This window comes from Barbus barbus (assembly GCF_936440315.1).
Source record: "Barbus barbus genome assembly, chromosome: 13".
Taxonomy (NCBI): domain Eukaryota; kingdom Metazoa; phylum Chordata; class Actinopteri; order Cypriniformes; family Cyprinidae; genus Barbus; species Barbus barbus.
The window spans coordinates 429,454-443,786 of NC_136741.1; the positions used below are offsets into that span (position 1 = coordinate 429,454).

Genomic DNA, 14,333 nt, shown 5'->3' on the forward strand with positions numbered 1-14,333 from the left:
AATGTCTTCTTTGAACATGATCTTTACTTAATATCCTAATGATTTTGGGCATAAAAGAGAAATGTATAATTTTGACCTATACAATGTATTGTTGGCTATTGCTACAAATATACCCCAGTGACTTAAGACTGGTTTGTGCTCCAGGGACACATATTTCGTTAAGATTTCAAATGCCGTTTGCGTGCTAATTTTCACTAGACTGGTTGGATTATACAGTATCTTTAACTTGGGCATCTCGAAACAAAGCTTGCATCTTTCCAACATTGTCTATGATCATTATGCAGATTATACAGATATAGATTTGTATAGTCAATGCACTTTGAAATTGCTTCTGCTTCATCTTTCAACAAAAGTTATTTGCAAATTTTGTATTACACTGTGACTCATTTAAAATAAAAACAACTCTGTATTAGAATTTCGCATCAGTGCAGGTTAAACCCATGAGTAGCCCACAAGGTGACACTGTTGCACAGCAGCAGCAGATCAATGATGTGGATGTTGCATAAAACACTTCTCCAAATGTTACACCACACATAAGACGAGTACAACCTAGATGTAATATGGTAATTATATTTCTAGTAAATGTATGCTCCCTGCTGATCTCTCATGTGTTCGTTTAGACCAGGGTTCCTCAGGTCTACCCTGCTACCCCAACCCTGATAAAACACTCTTGACCTGAGCAAGCTAATCAAGGATCACAGATTAGGATGACCGTAAGTGCCATTTTTCCCAGACGCATCCTGGCCAGGATTTCTAAATCGCCCAAAATGTCCAGGATTCGGCTTTTGCTTTCTACAGTAGCCATTCATTGTGGGCATTTTTGTATTAAAGCCTTGCACAGGACTGTTTTCTTAAACCCGCTCCCAATTTCTGACCATCACCGCCTGCTCCTGCAAACATTCTAATGCTGAATATACTTTTCACGCCTCAGGGAGCCGCCATTAATATGCGGAGTATTTAAATGCTTTTATTGAAACATTTCGCATTCTACCTGTGATAAAACTGGGCTAGATGTTAAGTTTTGTGAAGGACGGACTCTTGTAGGAAGCCTTTTAGCGGTGTTTAACATCAATCTGCAAAACGGTGACTGCAAAATAGGCCCTATGTATTTTAGTTATGAAAATAACATATTTTGAGTTTTGATATGGGATATGGTCATTGCGCTACTTTGGGGGTTACTTTGTAACACAACAACCCCCCCCCCCCCCCCCCCCCCAGTCTGTATCCTGCCCTCAGTGTCCTCTGAAAACTGAAATATGGTCACCATAATTAAATACACACATAAACATCACTCGGGGTGAAGATGAAAATGGTTTGAGCTGAACACACTCACTGGGGCTGTTCAGGGAACATGCAACGACGGGGACGAGGCCATGCTGCGCTGCTTTAGAGAAGAGCAAGAGAAAACTAGGGGTGCATGTAAAAATCTATTCATGAATCGGGATTCTGTCTTCTGACGATTCTAATGGATTGACAAATTTCAAAATCAGTGTTCTGGAGCAGCGTTCTCAATCCCGTTCCTTGCGTCGCCCTGCTCTGCATCTCTCTCTCTCTCTCATTCAGATCATCAGCTCAGCTCCAATAATGAACGGTTCCATTTATACACTTATACACAGCTATGACAAGTGTTATACATGGACGTGCATGCGGTTGCTGTACTGTATTGAAGCTTTAATCATGATAAAACCGTATATTAAAAGCTAAAATATCCTCTGTCTCAATCGGGCTCAAACCGATATGCAATATAGACGACGCCATTGTTTACAATACAACCGGAGCACATGCCGAGGGGCGGGACGTTCAGACTGCACTAGAGGCGGTTTAGCCAATCACAACACACTGGGCCAGCTAACCAATCAGAGCCCATTGTGTATTTCTGAGGGAGGGGCTTCATAAAGCAGGAAATGATCAGCGCGTTCATCAGAGAAGGGACATAACGGTGTGAATTAAAGGTAAATTATGTGAAAAATAATGTTTTTTAACAAACAAAGCATTATCTTTTGTGTTAAACACAATCAAGCCTTGAAAAAACCAATCAAGCACCCCTTTAAAACTCTTAATCTGCGGTTTCTTTATAAAGACAGCGCCTATTTGAATGTGCTTTGCTGATTTGGGAGATGTGAGCTCCAGGCGATCAGCGGACGCTCAGTGCTCGTGAACCTCGGCTCGTCCTTCTGACGTTTGCCACTGGCTCTGATGTCTCGGAAGAGGTTAAACATGAGATATTACTCGTTTTAGGTATATTTAACAGGCAATCTTTGGTCTTATTAATCTAGCATTTGTTCCAGGTCATATCATTTTGGCTGAGCACAAACTTTTGTTTCATAACTTTATATATGTATTTAACAAATTTCGAGTATGGGTCACTATACTTGGCCACACGTCACGTCCTTCCTTTCCTGTCGTACAGCACTGACTTTGTAGCATACTTTGACTGAACTGTTTGCTTTTATCTTTATTTCCTAATATAACAGCCTCTTATACTTCATACATGTACTTTTATAATGGCTATTATTGTTCATTAAAACTGACATTTAACAAAAAGAGGCAGAGTTGTTTGTCTAAAATTCATTTTTGTGGCTATTAATGTTTAAATGAAAAGAGGTGGTGTTTGCTATCATACACCAGTGAGAAATAACTGGAGCAGCTCCTATGATGCTCTCAAGTACACTGCTGTTACCAGACGTCCGAACGTTGTATTGAGCAATGGCTAAAATCTCCTTAAAAATCAATCATTTTCACAAATGTGTATGTAGTTATTTCTAGTGGTCAATCAGTATTGTTTTTTTGACAGCCGATGCCGATATCTTAGAGAACAAGGTGGCCGATATATACCATTTTTATTTATTCTAATTACTATTTGTGTAAAATAAACATACTTCTACTTTAGACGACAACTACTTGATTCTGTAATCCTATTACAGTATTTTTCACAAATAAAGAAATATTTGAAAATATATATTATAGATAGAATGGAAGTAAAGACTGTAACCAGCATCTGGGAAGTTTGTGTGCATTGGGAATATTTTTAGTTGTTGTTGCAAATAATGTCAAGGTAACACTCATTTTACAAACAGCACACAGGGCAAATGACATGAACCTGACCGCGGGCAAACCATAAAGCACAGCATAGTTTGAAACCACAAGTTTAAAGCTTGTTGATCGCGTGAAGCTGAACTCTCCTCCTGTCCGCATTCTATTCGTAATTCGTTTCGTCACGCAGAGAACATGCGATCATGCAGAATACAAATACACACTTCACAAGATCTCACAGCTGGATCCAACTAAGAGAAAGGTATATTAAAGATCTGTTTAAATGATATAAATACATATTTGCTGAATGCTAACGGTAAATGAGAAAGTATTATGTTTGCCTTTCTATTACTAATAATATAAAAGCTAAAATTGTTATAATACTGTTTTGTATATTTGACATTGTATCTGATTATTAGACAGACTTCTATCCCTGTTTGAAAGAACTGTTAAACTGTGACAGCAAACCATGAAGAGGCAGAATGAGCGCTGCACTGCAAAAAATTATTTTCTTATTATATTACTTGTCACGTAAACGCATTTATTCCAGAATTTGTAGATATTTATAGTAGAAAACAAGACAAAAATACTAAGGAAGAAAATCATTTTTAGCAGTGTGTGAGATCAGGTGCCGTTCTCAACGCTGTCAAAATAAAAGTCCCATCTCGAACACATTTGAAAAATGTCAAATATTGGCTGATATATCGGCCGTGGCAATATATTGGTCAACCTACTAGTTATTTCTGCCATTACTATAAACAATGCTGATTAAATCAACAGAAAGCGGTTAGCGCTAGGGTTGCAAAGGGGTGGAATATTTCCAGTAAATTTCCGGAAACTTTCCAAAAATTCCTGGAAGATTCAACAGTGTGTACGCACATATGTGCTTAATGAGTGTGTTAGCACAGTTTCACACAAAGTGTGTGATCTACCAACTTGTACTTGTATGTAGCAATGTGTGTAAATATAAGGACAAAATACAGAACCTTTTCTACGCACTGTTGATAAATGAGGCCCATGGAAAGTTTTTAAAATTACTGGAATGTTTCAAAATTGACTGGAAATTTACCACCTTTTTTGCAACCCTAGTTAGCGCTGTGTAACTCTAGCACAGATCTCGTGGAGACTCTGCCGGTTGGCCGGTGGACCGCTGACGGACGTCACGTAACCCGGATAGCAGTCAAAGAACTCCGGAGCCGGACAGCTGAGGCTCATCTCCGCTTCATCAGCCGAAGAGACGAGCGGAATCAGCTTAGCATGAGCGTAATCGATCTCAAAGCCCTCAAAAATAAGCCCCACCCCCCAGGCACCAAGCCCCGCCTCTAGAAGTCCGGACACCTTCCGGGAGGCCAGCGCCAGCTGCCGATAGTCGCCCTCCTCCAGCCGGAAGATGTCACTGGAGAGGGGCTTCCGCGGGACCAGAACAGTCAGTCCGGGTGTGTTAGGGAACGGTGTGAGGAAGGCCACATGCTCTTCATCTTCCCAAACTCTCCACTGCTTCTCTTCTCCGCGCACGATGCGTGGGAACAGCCCGGGGTCAGACGGATCGCCCAGGAAGGTGTAGTTGTGCGCTCCGTTCGGGTCGGGCAGCTGAGCTTGGATTCGGCTCCTGATGGCCTCCAGATCCACATCCGTCCAGCGCGGCCCGCTCTTGGAGCTGACGTATCCGGGATCGTATGCCTGGAAATCCTCCTGCGCAGCGAGGTGAGGCTTCCACTCCGACTGCAGGCCGTGGAGCGGCACCACATGGAGCTCGGCTCCGGCCTGTTTGTGCGGCGTATGGACCAGAGCGCAGCGCTGCACCGCCAGACTCTCACACAGCAGGTGTGCCACTGATCTCGCTCCCAGGAGCAGATGCAGAAATGCATCCTCAGGTAAGTGGAAGAGGCTGGCGGTGCTGCTGAAGCTCTTGTGGGTGACGACAGCGACCCCTGGAGTCCACGGGGAGGAGTGCAGATACGCCGACAGCTCCGGTGTCTCCCAGATCACAGTCCGGTCCGTGTGCCCAGACACCGACGATGACATTCTGGGAGTGAAAGGAAGGAGAAGGCCGATATTAAACCTCTTAACGATCACTCGTCCCCTCCCAGGGACACTTAGTCTGCTCCACTGTCTTACAAATAAATCATGACAAACTATATGTGACCCTGGAGCACAAAACCAGTCATGAGGCTCAATTTTTCTGAAACTGAGATTTATGCATCATCTGAAGTCTGAATAAATAATCTTTCCATTGATGTATGGTTTGTTAGGATAGGACAATATTTGTCTGAGATACAACTATTAGAAAATCTGGAATCTGAGGGAGCAAAAAAATCTAAATATTGAGAAAATCTCCTTTAAAGTTGTTCAAATGAAGTTCTTAGCAATGCATATTACTAATCAAAAATTAAGTTTTGATATATTTACTGTAGGAAATTAACTAAATATCTTGATGGAACATGATCTTAATATCCTAATGATTTTTGTCATAAAAGAGAAATGTATAATTATGATCCATACAATGTATTGTTGTCTATTGCTACAGATATACCTGTGTTACTCATGACTGCTTTTGTGCTGCAGGGACACATATATTATTGGAAAGGTCTAAGATTCCTAAATAGATGTTTTAAAACTGCTTTTTATTTTATTTTATTTTTTATTAAAAATGATGTAGTAACAGTAAGACATAGACGACAACATTCTGTGAATGAAAGAAAGGAGGAGGCGGATATTGAAGAAACAGCTCCTCAAAGAATGATTCCATCATCTATAATCCATCATCTATAATCCATCATCTATAATCCATCATCTATAATCCATCATCTATAATCCATCTTCACTAACCATCTGTAAATATTATGGGTCTTGCTTCCAGTCTCATTCACTTCCAGATATTTTTAGCTGTACAAAACAGCTTGATTTGCCGCTTTATATTACAAATTGGTGTATCTTACCTTATTATTTTAATTCTGAACACACTGGTTTGTAATGCAAACAGTTTTCCTGCACTTCATTATTCTTCTCATTATTTCCCTAAAGCGGCTAATGAACCAGAAGTCTTGCCCATTTATATTTAAGTTGAAAATCTACAGGTTTATTGTATTTACACTTGAAATGTGATCTTTTGGCATCCACAGGATAAAGACAGTCCGACAGGTTTGGAACAACATCAAGGTGAGTAAATTATTGCAGAAAGATCACTTCTGCTCGAATTATGACTTTAATACACTAGTGTTCAAACATTTGGGGTCGGTAATGTTTTAATAGTCTTTTAAAAGTCTCTTCTGCTCACCAAAGCTGCATTTATCTGATCAAAAATACAGTAAAAACTATGAAATATTATTAGAATGTAACACAGCTGTTTTCTATGTGAATATGTGTTAATCTGTAATGTATTTCTGTGATCTCCAGCTGTATTTTCAGCATCATTACTCCAGTCTTCAGAGTCACATGATCTTCAGAAATCATTATAATATACTGATTTACTGCTCAACAAACATTTCTGATTAGTTTATAGTTTATGTTGATTAACTACGATACTTAAGTTTTAAAAATTTGGAGTAAGATATAAAAGAAAACAAATTAATACTTTTATTCAACAAGGACACATTAAATTGATCAAAAGTGACAGTAAAGACATTTATAATGTTACAAAAGACTTCCGTTTCAACAAATGCTGTTCTTTTGAACTTTCTATTCATCAAAGAATCCTGAAAAATCAAATGTATCAGTTTCCTCAAGCATTGCGTCATAATAGCATGATGTTCAGCACAAAGTTCCCATGCAGCAGAATGCTCTCAGTTACCTTCCTAAAACACCTCCGAGTATGAGAGAACACAGAACCCGCCGCGGACTGATTCTCATTACACCTGCAGCTGCTTCAGAGAAATATAATATAACATAATCAAACCCGCTGCACTTCCGCATTAGAGGTCTGATGAAGCCGGAAGCGGAAGTGCGCTGTGAGTCTCATCTCGAGCAGCAGGTGGCGCCAATGCTCAGCTGTTCAGATATGAAAGTCCAGAGACCCTTTCTCTCTTTTAAAAATGTAATCTGTTTTGCTTCCTGTGCAGAGAATCAGTAATAAAGCAAGTGATTGTTGGAAATGAAGAACTGTATAAACTTGTTAAATCATCTAAACCAACAACCTGTATTTTAGACCCTGTTCCATCTAAACTACTAAAAGAGCTGCTTCCAGAAGTAATAGATCCTCTTCTGAATATTATTAACTCATCACTGTCATTAGGATATGTCCCAAAAACCTTCAAACTGGCTGTTATTAAGCCTCTCATTAAAATAACACAACTTGACCCCAAATAATTAATTACAGACCGATCTCGAATCTCCCTTTTCTGTCAAAGATACTAGAAAAGGTAGTATCATCACAACTATGTTCCTTCTTAGAGAAAAATTATATATGTGAGGATTTCCAGTCAGGATTTAGACCGTATCTTAGTACTGAGACTGCTCTCATTAGAGTTACAAACGACCTGCTTCTATCATCTGATCGTGGTTGTATCTCTCTATTAGTGCTACTGGATCTTAGCGCTGCGTTTGACGCTATCGACCACAACATTCTTTTAAATAGACTAGAAAATGATGTTGGCATTAGAGGAAGTGCACTGGTTCAAATCGTGCTTATCTGACCTCCATCAGTTTGTGGCAGTAAATGAAGAGGTATCATACCAATCACAAGTGCAGTATGGAGTACCTCAAGGCTCAGTGCTTGGTCCCTTACTTTTCACGCTTTACATGTTACCCTTGGGAGATATCATTAGGAAACATGGTGTTAGCTTTCACTGTTATACTGATGAAACCCAGCTCTATATTTCTTCGTGACCTGATGAAACTTACCAATTCTCAAAACTAACGGAATGTATAGTTGATATCAAAAACTGGATGACTAGCAATTTCTAACTGCTAAATTCTGAAAAAACAGAGGTGTTAATTATTGGACCTAAAACTTTTGCCTGTAATAACCTAGATCACTGTCTAATGGCTGTTCTGTAAATTCTTCGTCATCAGTTAGGAACCTAGGCGTACTTTTTCATAGCAATCTTTCCTTTGAAAAACATGTTTCTAGCATTTGTAAAACTGCATTTTTCCATCTAAATTATGACCTATGCTCTCAATGTCAAATGCAGAAACATTAATTCATGCATTCTTGACCTCGAGGCTAGATTATTGTAATGCTTTATTGGGTGGTTGCTCTGCACGTTTAATAAACAAACTCCAGCTGGTTCAAAATGCAGCAGCTAGAGTTCTTACTAGAACCAGGAAGTATGACCACATTAGCCCGGTTCTGTCAACACTGGCTTCCTATTAAACATCGTATACTTTTTAAGATCTTGTTAATTACTTATAAAGCCCTGAATGGTTTGGCACCTCAGTATTTGAGTGAGCTCTTATCACATTATAGTCCTTCACGTCCGCTGTGATCTCAAAACTCTGGCCATTTGATAATACCTAGAATATCAAAATCAACTGCGGGCGGGAGATCGTTTTCCTATTTAGCTCCCAAACTCTGGAACAATCTACCTAACACTGTTCTGGAAGCAGACACACTCTGTCAGTTTAAATCTAGATTAAAGACCCATCTCTTTAACCTGGCTTACACATAATACACTATCACATTTCTATAATTCAAATCCGTTAAAGGATTGTTAGGCTGCATTAATTAGGTCAACCGGAACCGGGAAAACTTCCCAAAACACCTGCTGTACTTGTTACATTGTTAGAAGAATGGCATCTACGCTAATATTAGTCTGTTTCTTTCTTATTCCGAGGTCACCGTAGCCACCCAGATCCGGTTCGTATCCAGATCAGATGGTGGATCAGCACCTAGAGATGACCTCTACAGCAGGACACCTAGATGACCCCAGAGACTGACCCCCAGTGAACACCCTGTCTCCAGACGGCCATCGGGACAAGACCACAGGAACCAGATGAGTCCTCTGCACAATCTGACTCTGCTTTAGTCTAGATTTAAACTGCTGATTTTGTCTGGCCAGAGGAGAATGACACTATTTCGATAAAATATTTCCCGTCTAAATACCGTGTTGCTAATGACAGTAAAACAATAATAAAACAACTTAATTCAGTCATTGAAATAGTTTGATCTTTTGCTGGCAAACGCATCTGTTCACACTCATGCAGTGATTATGTGTGAGTTATGGTTATTAACAGCGAGTAAAGTGACTCATGAGTTCCTGCTGTTAGTCTGAACCAGTCTGATCCAGTCAAAACCACACATCAAACACACCCAGCACTGAATCATCACTCACACTCAGTCAGGCTTTATTGGGTTACTAATGTTACAATCACACTCTCAGAGCACTTACTAATTAGCTTCATGTAAATAAAAAAATGTGCAGAACAACATACTCTCTATATGAAGCCATATATGTAAGTCAACTTGTTTTAAAATGTGTGAAATGTCACTTTAACAAACTAATTTTAGCTTCAGGTTGAGATGTGAAACTCCTCTAAGTGTTATTTTCTGTCTCAGATGAAGCCTGACCTGATCAGTGAGTTAAACAGATAATCTATGAACAGGATTTACACACACACACACACACACACACACAAAATCTCTTAACGAAGCTAATGTCATATTAACCCAGTGAACTGAGCAGTCGGATCAGATTCTGTCCTTCTCTGAATATGAAAAGCATCAAACTCTGTTTATAATGAAGACCTCGGCGTGATTCCTCTGAGACGTGTGCTGTGTTTGTCCTTCACTGCATGTGTTACAGGAACAGACTTCAGTTCTCAGAGCCGTGAGAAACCCTGCTCCAGACTCAACACTCCTCTGCTCCTCAACAGCAGCACATGTGCAGCTCTCCTCAAACTCACTCCAACACTACATGGATGTTTAGATGTGTTTAAATAAATACCTTTTAAACTAGATATTCACTTCAATGGTCCTGCAATGTGACGTGTTACAGTACAAATATTACTAAAAACTGCAAATGTTCCATATAGTCTAAAGATCTTATGGTCTATAAAATCTGCATGGAAATTAAAAAAAGATTTGTACTCATGGAAATGACTAAAGTAGTCAAACCTGTTCATTAGAAGGGGGTGACCCAATACTTTTGGCAATATAGTGTATAATCATGAAGTTTGACCAACCCTGTGAAAACAACAGCAGGTCAGTGCAAACCAGGACATCGTGACCATCGAAAACAAAATCAACCATAACATGAGCAGAGTTGGATTTTAGCATAATAAAAACCTACATGTCAGAGATCAGAGAACCTTGGGCAATAACGGTTCATGATTATATATGTAGTAGTACTTAAAACTACTGCATTTCACCGATCACTCATTTAAAATTGACCACATGCATTTTAATATCAGCATGTTTTTCACATGCATTCTAATGCACAGAACACAGCCACATCAGATGGTTCTCAACACACTGTAATTGACCTACATTAAGTCTAACAGACACTAAAGATGCTGAGAATCTCAAATGTTTCTAATAAAAAAATAAAAGCATATCCAGCCCACAGCTACTACCATTACCGCCTATCTTTATACTCAGTTAATATTTGTTTTACTTTAGATATCTTTAGTCCTGAGTTGGGCAAGAGAAGAGGGAGGTTTTGGGGGCGTAGTAGCGGTCAAATGTGTTTTTTCACTTTATTACAATATATTCTGTGTACTTCAAAAACAAAAAAAGAAACCAGTCCACAGATGAGTGAATGAGTTTGAAGGCATCTTTAATAGAAAACAGCAAAGAGATTTTACAGCCAACACACTACACCATGACAGATCTAGCATGTTTAGCCAGTTTAAATAGCACATGTGAAGCCTATTTACAAGCTCTACAGCAACAGATTCAGTGTAACAACTCTGACTGATGAGCCCCTTACTGGACGATAAACGACTCGAGTGAATGAGAGAGAATGAATGAGTTTAGTGCAGACCATCTCCAGCGGATCAGAAACATCAGGGGAAGCATCTAACCCTAACCAGAGCTGACAGCATCCTGGGCTTTGCTCCTGCGGTTCTTCGCAGACCGAACCTCCTCCATGAGATCTTTCAGGTAGCGGATCTCTCGGCTGATAGCCTCGGCTTTCTCCTGGAGCTCCTGGTTTCTCTTCTCCAGCTCGGCGCACTCGGAGTTCAGCGTCTCCTGCTCGGAGCGTTTCTTCTGCCGGTAGCGCGTCGCTGCAGTTTTGTTCTGCTCCATCTTCTTCTGTTTCTTCTCCACCACTTTAGGAGCGCCAGGCACGGCTTTCACGGCATCCGGGTCGGGTCTGGAGTAGGGTTTGTTTCTGGAGGGCTTCGGCAAGGGTTCGGGATCAGAGACGGAGATCCCGCTGTCGCTGTCTGACAGATCGCCGCCGCTCATCTCCTCTTTGGGAGCCAGCAGCAGCAAGATGTGGGATGGAGTCAGCACGATTTCAGCAGTCTGGATCACAGACACCTCGCTGCCCAGCTCCAGCATGTAGCTGGGATCCGGAGACAGAGGCTCAGGCTTGACCTCTACAGGCTCCTGAAGGTCGAGGGTCAGCGGAGGCAGAGCCAGGCCCAGCTCTGACGAGTCAAACGGGAGCGAATCCAGGTTGAGATCCATATCGGTGTCCAGGCAGGCCAGCAGCTCTTCTGGAGAACTGGGAGGCTCGTCTGAATCACATGATCCGATGAGAGAATCCAGGTCAAAGTCATTCAGGTCTAACTTGTCCGTCATCCAATCCATGCCAGAAAACGCATCGCCTGCTGGAGGAAAAACAGAGAATTTATTAAACACTGAAATGCTTATTTGGTTTAAAAATCTAGGTATAGAAACCCTTAAACACTGCTGCTCAACCAACGACACACTTCTGTGTGCGGCACGAACCTCAGATCAGTTTACCATTAATTACCTGGAACGAGCTACAGTGTTCACCTACAAAGAGTACTAGTGGTCTCTGAAAGACACTGTGCACCACAACACACTCGAGTTATTTAGCGTCACTGGATACTATTTGTAGCTTTAAACAAATATTTTGGATTATTTTTTTAACATTTTCATAATTTTAAATAGTTTGTAATTTAGTTAGCCTATGTTTTTTAGTTTCTCTCAAAATAGTACATTAACTTTTCAGTTCTAGTTTAGTAAAATAAACTTAATAGTAATAAACAATTTTATTTCAAGAAAATGTTTATGGTTTTAATGTAATTTTTATTATTAATTTTGGTTCTATTCAATGTTCACCTACAAAATACAAGTAAATCTATGAAAGTGCATTTGGTTGCACTATTTGCACTAAGAGACTATTTTAAGTCTTAGCATTTTGAGTGGTTTTATCCTTGCCATTTTAATTTTAACTTTTGCCAATTTATTATTTTTAAATATGACTATATAGTTAATTATTTTTTCAGTTTTGGTTTTAGTTATATTAGTACATCAAGTTACACTAAAATAAGAAATGTTGGCTCAACAAATAAATGTGTTAATTTTTTTTTACACTTTTAATTAACTTTAATAACCCTGGACCCATTCAACTGACCCACACCAAATGCAAATCACAACACTGACCAAGGCCATTATTATTATTTTTGCACGAGTGTGATGCATTGGGTTTCCAGAGCAAACGTGCAGCGGCTCAGTGTGTGAAGCATCACCTTTGCTCTGCTCGGGCTCCGCTTGCGCAGTGAGCAGATCAGACGCAGACGGCCAGGAGAGCGACAGCAGCTCTGACTGACACCCTACAGAAGCGGGACGAGAGGGAGAGAGGGGAGAGAGAGAGGAGGAAGATTCAGTGTAGGAGGAGGAGAGGGGCGACGACGACCCCTTTGACAGAGCGCTCTCCTCATCTTCATCCAGAAGGGGCCCGAAGGGGTCAGCCATCAGAGACGAGGGCCCCAGGAACAGGGCCCCCACGTCCTCCAGACTCATCGGAGACACCACGGCCATGGCAGACGGTCAGAGGTGAAGCGGAGCGGGACGGGGGTTCTGGAGAGCTGGTGAACGGTGTGGATATGCTGTCTACAGCAGCAGAGCTGTGGGTGGATGCCACAAGGGACCTGAAAGAAACCAGACGAGACGAGGTTACAGAAACTGAACCAGACTTCTGACTGAGCAACAAAACTGGAAATTCTAAGATTCTGAGTCATAAACAAATCTAATAGGGATTTTTTTTGTATTATTAATTTTAAAAATGGACATTCACAGGGTTCATTTACTCAGACTTAAATTACACTCCTTATTCTATTACAGTGTTATGAAAATGACTTTTTTTTTTTTTTTTAGAACAAAGAGGAACCAGTTCTCGAAACCCAACCCTTGCTGGTTTAACAGAACAAAGCTGTATTTAATTCACTTCCTTGCACTGGATAACCAGTTAATCCAGTCTCTAAACACCCAAAGGCGTTCCAGGTAAACCGGTCCACCAAACTAGATGCCATCTGGAGGAACTCGAGCTGCCCACACACACACATTCACCTCCTCATCACTAATATTAACCAACCCTAAACACCTCCTCCTAGCAACTATTATTAACTCATCTAGTAGTTCCCCTCCAGGCAGGAATTTCTCCGCCCTTCCCGATAACATTTCCTAATATGGTCATGAGTACGGGAAGCCCCTCCCCCTGGTTCCTGCGCGAGGTGAAGGTGTCCCTGACGCCCTCGCGCCATTTCCAGTGCCACGGTCACGCGGAGGGAGCGCGCGCGCCATTTTGAGGCGCCACGTTGCGCTTCGCGACAAACCCCGGCTGTTTATTTTATGGATTAGCGCGTATTAGTCTGTCAAATAACGACGGAACAATCCAAACAAACGGAGATCGTTCGAAAACACTTTACACAGCGACACTGTGAAAATGCTAAACGCCAAACTAGGCTAGTTATAACTGTTACTAACAAATACAACCGCTTTCAAAAACGTATTATACACTAAATCAAATACTGAGAAATACTTACGCCATTTTGCCAAATAGAGCCAGTGCACTGGAGCGCTGCACTGCCGGATTCACCGCTGCGATGATGACCGCCGCGAGCCGCTACACAGCCATGATTCCCGCGGGAGAGCAGCGTGAGGAGACACCGGAGAGTTACGTGAGGAGACACCGGAGCGCGGGAGAGAAAACAGGGACGCGGCCGCGCTTCCGCTTATATACGCGCGCATCACACCCAGACAGTGCGCTTCCGCCGTCTGCGCGTATCACTCCGCCGATGCCAGTTTATGCTAAGTTAAAGTAGTTCCAACTCTTACGATATGATTATTCATGGAGAATGGAGACAGAATGCAGTGTTAAATGCACATGAAATACTCTAAATATGCTAGTGATTCAGGAAAATATGTTTATTATTATTATTTTGAC

The 14,333-nt window shown here is 41.1% G+C and overlaps 2 protein-coding genes across 3 annotated transcripts; both read right to left on the reverse strand.

The window, feature by feature from the left end:
* Window positions 1-2,823: 2,823 nt before the first annotated feature.
* Window positions 2,824-6,971, reverse strand: LOC306879306 (uncharacterized protein). Its single transcript, XM_079432134.1, has 2 exons — window positions 6,824-6,971; window positions 2,824-5,059 (listed from the first exon to the last, which is right to left on the reverse strand). The coding sequence occupies exons 1-2, from the start codon at window positions 6,943-6,945 to the stop codon at window positions 4,123-4,125; spliced, it is 1,059 nt and encodes a 352-aa protein (XP_079288260.1). The 5' UTR covers window positions 6,946-6,971; the 3' UTR covers window positions 2,824-4,122.
* Window positions 6,972-10,724: 3,753 nt separating this feature from the next.
* On the reverse strand, window positions 10,725-14,166 carry atf4a (activating transcription factor 4a). Of its 2 annotated transcripts, none has more exons than XM_079432321.1 (3): window positions 13,933-14,166; window positions 12,637-13,038; window positions 10,725-11,748 (listed from the first exon to the last, which is right to left on the reverse strand). In XM_079432321.1, exons 2-3 carry the CDS (start codon window positions 12,926-12,928, stop codon window positions 10,994-10,996), a joined length of 1,047 nt encoding a protein of 348 aa, XP_079288447.1. In that variant the 5' UTR covers window positions 12,929-13,038; window positions 13,933-14,166; the 3' UTR covers window positions 10,725-10,993. The 2 variants fall into 2 exon arrangements, with proteins under 2 accessions (XP_079288447.1, XP_079288448.1); XM_079432322.1 differs by having other exon boundaries at window positions 10,725-11,745; window positions 13,933-14,151.
* Between the last annotated feature and the right edge of the window lie 167 nt (window positions 14,167-14,333).

Excerpts from the sequence above, each read along its gene's own strand:
- atf4a (XM_079432321.1), bottom strand. The coding sequence starts at position 12,928 with ATGGCCGTGGTGTCTCCGATGAGTCTGGAGGACGTGGGGGCCCTGTTC. Across the intron at positions 11,749-12,636 it reads GGAGCCCGAGCAGAGCAAAG|CAGGCGATGCGTTTTCTGGC; the intron begins GTGATGCTTCAC and ends TTTTTCCTCCAG.
- LOC306879306 (XM_079432134.1), bottom strand. The coding sequence starts at position 6,945 with ATGCGGAAGTGCAGCGGGTTTGATTATGTTATATTATATTTCTCTGAA. Across the intron at positions 5,060-6,823 it reads CTCGGAGGTGTTTTAGGAAG|AATGTCATCGTCGGTGTCTG; the intron begins GTAACTGAGAGC and ends TTTCACTCCCAG.